General features: G+C 43.8%; 1 protein-coding gene across 13 annotated transcripts in view; it reads left to right on the plus strand.

The window, feature by feature from the left end:
• The first annotated feature begins 6,154 nt into the window (after window positions 1-6,154).
• The window catches only part of ank1a (ankyrin 1, erythrocytic a), a 77,593-nt gene continuing 77,023 nt past the window's right edge, over window positions 6,155-6,724 (plus strand). For 5 of the 13 annotated variants that reach the window (XM_031856389.1, XM_031856393.1, XM_031856396.1 and 2 more), the window contains exon 1: window positions 6,156-6,722. In XM_031856389.1, coding sequence (XP_031712249.1) covers window positions 6,597-6,722 — 126 coding nt within the window. In that variant the 5' untranslated portion in view covers window positions 6,156-6,596. Of the gene's footprint in view, window positions 6,723-6,724 lie in introns of all 13 variants that reach the window. The other 8 variants (XM_031856395.1, XM_031856399.1, XM_031856390.1 and 5 more) reach the window with 6 other exon arrangements.

The raw sequence follows: 6,724 nt of genomic DNA on the forward strand, positions 1-6,724 counted from the left end.
GATATAAGCCACACATCCTTACAACTGGAACCGGGGAACGTTTGTCATTGTTGCTTCATGAATAGCTCGAATGATTAATAGCTTATCGATTAACGGTTTGTGTACACACTTTCAGTGCTAAATACAAATTTCAGTGCTCATGTTCACATGGAATTAGTTTAATCCTGCTCATTTGGGCACGTGATTATATCTGAACGGTGTGTTCTCTTGTCGGAGCAGCACTGAGCTGTGCCGTCCTGTGGTGTTGCTCATAGTTGGCTATGTGCTGCAGTGCAGTGTTGAGCTCTGCTGTGTGTGTGTGTGTGTGTGTGTGTGTGTGTGTGTGTGCAGCCACTAGCAGTACTGCAAGATGAGCCTATGGGGGGCACTGTGATCCATGGTGTAATCAGTATTATGGATGAGTCCCACCACATTTGTTGTATTTGTGCCGTTAGTCTTGTAATTTTTGCCTGTAAGATATCACGAATGTTTGTTGTTGTAACTGGTAAATTGTTGTCTATTTTGTTGGTTGATTAAAGGCTCCTACATGAACACATTTCAACAGCATGGTATTACCAAGACCCTCCATGTTTGACTGTAGACTCATGCAGCAAATATTCCTGTCTCTCTTTGTCGCAGTAGCCTCTAGTAATCAATAGAGGGCGCTGCCTGACCTCTATTCTTCCCTCCTCAATGTTTCTCCAACCCATCTTTGGTGACGACCGACCATAATCTGTTTCACGTGGTTAAAAGGGCAGCGATATGATCCGTTGATCCACTTCAAATCACAAAATAGTCCACAGTGTTCATCCATACTGTAATAGCAACAAGGTTTTTTTTTTTTAAGTTCATCCCATCATCTCATTTTGGCTGATAGTGACTAACACTGCTGTTGTTAAAATAACTCTATAAACCACAGTTGATGGTGCAGAGCATGGCACAGGCCTGCAGAATACTGTATCTCACTGTAGGCTGTGGACTTCTGCCAGCAAACACACCAGAGACTCTCGAATATTGAGGTGGATTGAACACGAGCGACATGGTAAAAACCAGCAGCATCTGCTGTATCTGTACACGAGCGACTGCTGCGGCTGATGTGCTAATATGCAAAGCAACAAGAGGCATTAGCTTCCTGTCATTATGACTAAACTGATTTCATGAAGTGTTTGTTTGAGAGATATTCTCCAGACCTGTGCGTCCATGTGACCTGTCCCTGATGATGAGGCTGACTAAATTAGAGCAGGAAGTGAGAATATTGTCCCGTGGGTTTTACCTGTGGTGTGGGTGTAACTTTTCTGTAAAGCTGACATTTAATGACTGGCTAGAAAGTTCAGTCCAAGGACAGTGTACTGTACTACAGTGTTAACACATGCTTGATCAGCAGAATGTGGTATTTCAAGACAAGGAAACTCGTTATCTGCTTCCAGGAAACCGTTGCAGTTTCAGGATCAAGTTGAGACATGTCAGTAAATCGTACAGCAAATGTGTTAAACATTATGTTATGTTTTGTGTGTATAGCGTGCATCTTTCATTTGGTTGGTGTCAAAGGAGAAGTTTCTATCTGCTGAACTCCGGCTCCGGCCCATTTCCTCCGTCGGACCCTTTCCTGGACGCTATTGGTCAAAGGGAGGCAAAGTTTATTTTCTAAAGCAGTTGATTGGACTTGTTTAGAGTTAATTGAACTTCTGGTCTTTTTAATTAATGGCTGTCTTGGCTAACAAGTAGCACTGCTACCAGATTTTGAGGCTTTGCTTTGGCCAGGTGAAATTTATAATTCTTTCAACTGAAAATATTGGTTAGCCATCGTGTTAATCGCTTGTAATGAATTGACTTAATCAAAATTTACTCACCAACTAACAAAATTGTCTTGGCTGCTCTCAAATAGACATTGCTAATGTATATGACTATTGGGCAACTTTCTGCACACTGATGCGTTTGTTCAAAGTTATCAAATATCACGGATGTTCAAAAGGGTACTGGATTTCTAGCCTGGCAGGTGAAGACCAGCTGAAGACATGCAGCTGATGTTTGGCGCAGAAACATCCTCAGAGATGCTTGAAAGGTGGGACACAGCCTGCAAGTCATTGAAGAGGCGAAACACTTGACTTCATCAGCTGACGGCCGTTTGCTTGTGAGAGCAGCTAAAAAGCTTCCACATGACGACACTACAACCAGAAATAATACATGGGTGACTTTAATGTTCATGGGAGCTCATTGCCACTGATGTTCTTTATTACTTTGTCTCCTTTATTACCTGTCAGACTGGGATAGTGATATGTTCTCCCTGCTGCTGCTGCACTCTCTGTTGCCTACAGCTGGACGCAGAAGGGTCCAAATAAGCCCCGCTGATGCTGTGGACAAACTTGTGCCTTTAAAACTGTCTCGTAGCCCTTTATGTCTTTGCTATTGGTCCTCAACATAAGCGTATCAACATCTTGGGAATAATAAGAGCTAGATTAATTTGATATAAGTTAGTGTGGAGATATTTAAAAGTACATAATTATACATTAAACACAAACCTCTGTTGGGTAGCAAAAGTAGTTTGCTTTTTTCTTATATAATGGTCTCATAATTGTCACATTGTGATATGTTGTGCCTTGCTGCAGCATTAAGAGGAAGAGAGGGTCAGCAGCTGTACCTCCTACGCAGGACCGACACTTACTACATTGTTGAGGACAAACTTCTCATTCCTTGCCGGGGATTCAACTCCTTAGCTGCCTTTTGATGAACTGTTTAAAATCCCACTTCATGTTTAGCCCGTCCCTTGCCCAGATGCACCTTTGTGCAGACAACTGTGTATAACATCGACATTGGAACAGCAACTGGGACCACTGGAGTTCATGAACTGCGGACAAACTTCTCAACTAGAAATAAGAGATGACGGTCAGATGTTTAGGTTTCACCTGCCAGGTCATACATGTGAGCAATAAAACAATTTTAGTCTTAGTTATGTGGATAGATGTGAAATGCTAGCAAGATTGCCAAATGTCAACATGCAAAACGTTATTTTCTCAACAAACCGGGTGAAGCAGAATAAGATGTAGCAAAGGCCTTGTCATCTGCAGTTCCATTGAGAGTGGTTCAGACGGTGGCCTATACATCGTGCCTTTGTTCTTACCAACCTACATTGTAATTACATTGCTTATTGTGATTTTATACAGCACTGTAAGGTGTTAAATGACACTGAGTGCTGTAAACCTAAGTCTGACTAGTGTGGACCTGTGTAAACCCCGGGCCAGTGTGTCCCTCGGCTCTTTTTGAGTTGATTTAACTGTTACATGACTGTCTGTGCTTCTAGAGGGGTTACGTACAATATGCTTCCATGTGTTGAATAGGCTGCCTCTTTCTCCTTTCACTGTGGTGAGTTTGCATGCGTGTGTGCGACGGTGTATGTGTGTGGCTCTGTCGTATCCCGTCACTGTTTTTAGAGGAGCGCTGGAGCGGCTAACATGCTGGCGGGTGCTGGCCGTCACACTGAAGAGAAGCCGGGCAGTAGCTGTGTGTTTCTTTCTGTCCCCAGGTCCACACAACCTGTCCCCTTTGTGTCCCAGGCAGGACCACCTCAGGGACAGTTAATGTACACTGGGTGTACTCTAAAACACAAAAATAACCGTATATGTGGTTTTACAGTTCATTCCAGTATTTTAGCATGTTTCAGCAAAATGTGTCGGAAAACTATTTCTTAATACATTAGTGCATGTTAAGAAACTCACGTTGTGAAACATGATTTAATCAAAAGCTCCAGAAGCCCGTCTCACCACAGTAATTTGTGGTCACTCTTTATGTTCATATCTCTAATGGTGGCAAGGTCATGTTTTCATAAAAAAACAACTCGACTCCTCCGGTTGCAAAAATAAGTCGGATTGTATAGAAGTCTATGTCAAAATGACTCTACTTCTCACTTGTATTATGTCAGTAAACATAAGTTTATGTTCTAAATCACTACTTTGAAGTCTTCTTTGATACAGCATTATGTTAATTTGGTAAATGATGGTCACATTATTGGATGATAAAACAGGGTATGCTTTAGGACTGGCTTGCGATTGACAGGTCCCTGGTCAAGGCGTTGTCCGGTCTGGGAGTTATATTACTAACCTCCTTTTTCCAAAGCAAAACCTACATGTTGTTTGATGGATTTGTTAGCCATTGGTTTCCATTGCATTTCAGTATGGAGCAGTAATTTGGACCCCTATTAACATAAGCAGTTACATCATTGATACACGGTAATGCAGTTGCATTCAGTGCGTACTTTGAAGACACGTCTTTGTCGCTGCATCTAATGAAATTCATGTCAGGTTTGAAGGTTAGCAGCCAAATAACGCAGCATCAGAAAGAAATTGAAACAGGCGTTTGAAACGGGGCCTTCTGTCAAAGCAGCAACCGTGTTGTTTGTCAGTATGTGATCGGTAAGGGACGCTCTCTTCTCCACTGGGTCTCTCCAGGTTCAGCCTCAGATGATCCAGCTAAGTGGTCCCACTGGCTGTGTTAAAAATCCACTGTAAATCTGCCCCTCCATTAGCTGAGGAAGAGTATATAGCATAGCAAGACCAATTTAGTTGGCTAAGCAAAAACCTCCTTAATACCAGTGCAGTCGGTCCAACTGGTGATTCATTTTGGCACATTCCCAGGAGTTCGATATTGTGATGGATATCTCGCCACAGAGCTGACGGCCCGTCTGTATTTGTGTTTGTTTGTGTCATAGCTGGGCCACATGAGCGAGTGATTTGTGTAGTAGCGTTGCAGACAGAAGGCAATATCACTAGTCCTATTCATTAGTATGCTGCAGTATAGAGACGGAGAGCTGCTATCAGATCAGGGGAAGCCTTGGCAGGAGAGCAGAGGAAGACACAGGGAAAGACATACAGTAAGTACAGAGATACGGACAGGAAGCAGCAGCAGATAATGAGTGAAATGTACAAGAAATGGTTCTAAAATATGGTAATAATCTTAATTTTGTCAACACATTTTTCTCTTAAATAATATGCACAGCCAAGAAATACCCTGATTTAATTTTTCATTCAAATTGGGCTCAATATCATGAGTCATTCAACTGTTAATTAGCTGTTAAAATGGGAAACAAATGACAGATTGAGAAAATAGGATGTTGTGATAATATCCTCCTTGTTTTCCTACATTTGCCTATGTTATTCTCTAAAATTACTAATGAAGGTGAGAACAAATAAGCCAGAAATGAAGACGTGGCTGCAGAATACTCTGATAGCCATCATTCACCAGCTGTCCCTCCTGTGTGTGTATGCACTAAAGCACGTGTGGGATGTGTGTGTGTGTGTCTACTGTATCAGTGTGAACTGTACATGTGATGTATAGTGAGCTGGGCAAAGAGAGATGTTAAACGATATTTTTTGCCTGCGTCAGCAGCATTGCAGGGGAGAGGGGGGGAGGGAGGAAGGAAGGAGGAGGGAGGCAGGCAGGCAGAGCAATACCAGTAAACAGGTGCCGGCTCCATCAGCTCCTCTCTCCCTATGCACCTCGTTATCACTGCGCACATATACACACACATGCATTACACATGAGCACTATAACACAAATGCCACTTATATTATAATGCATATATTTATACCACCTATTGTGTGAAAAACTACAATGGGATCAGGGAAAGAGGAGAAAACGAATGTCGGAAGCCAGAAAACGAAGTCAATAAAGCAAAGCTTTTAATGTTACTGTATCACCCTTTTCAATAGATGTTCAGGGGGCGATGTGGAAATAGCCTCACTCTAACAAACACAAGCACACTGCACCAACATCTTTGCACGGATACCAATCCGGTCTGCTGCAGCGCCTGAACAGTAGAGAGGGAGAAGGGAGCAGAGAGAGAGAGTACACGAGTAAGAGGCAGGTTATTTTTTTCCTCATGCATGTTTTAGTTTTTAGTTTTTTATTTCCTCTGGTCTCTGTGTGCGAGTGAATGTGGTGATGACGGGTTCCCTGTGCAGCCTAGCGATCCTCCACAGATGGATACACAGCAGGACTATGAGACACTGAGAAATTAAATACAGGAAAAGGAAACAAAATCAATGCAAGGAAGGAGAGTTGACTTTGATTCAAAGCTGCTCAGCTCAGGCTATTCCTCAATTGACTGTCAGTTCATCCCCTCTTGAATTTGTTGGAGAGGAGGGGGGGGGGGGGGGGGTCGAAGCAGTGAACAGAATAGATGCAGAGAATGAAAACAAGTCGAAAAGAAAGAGAACCTGTTTGTTCACTGTTATTTACATTTTTCCTCTGCGCAGAGAAAGAGGGAGATGAGAGAGGAAGGCAGCAGAAAAATTGAAGGAGGGAAGTGTACGTGAGCAATTGAGAGAGAGAGAGAGAGAGAGCGAGAGGGGGAGAGAGAGAGCAGCGTTGCAGTAGCATCCCACAGCAGACGGCTGAGGACTGCCGATGTGTGTGTGACTGCACTGCTGAAGAGGAGGAGGAGGAGGAGGCAGCAGAGGGTGAGCACGCTCGCAGACTCTGCAGGGCCATAGAGGAACACAGAGCAGCAGCGGCAGCGCGAGTGTTGGCCGGCACCAGGTAGAAGTCCCAGCGCTGTCGCCCCGCAGACCACCGCCGTAGGATCGGGACACGCCAACGCAGCCCAGACCTCCACTACCAACGCCATGGCACAAGCCGCCAAACATCTCCGCAAGAACAAGGATTTAGAAGCCCAGCTAGAGCAGGAGCGCAAAGAGAAGGAGGAGGAGAGGGTCAAAAAGAGGAGTCGGTCACGGGATAAAAAGCGCAAGGT

Source organism: Anarrhichthys ocellatus, unplaced genomic scaffold, assembly GCF_004355925.1.
Source record: "Anarrhichthys ocellatus isolate YVR2014 unplaced genomic scaffold, GSC_Weel_1.0 scaffold17, whole genome shotgun sequence".
Classification (NCBI taxonomy): Eukaryota; Metazoa; Chordata; class Actinopteri; order Perciformes; family Anarhichadidae; genus Anarrhichthys; species Anarrhichthys ocellatus.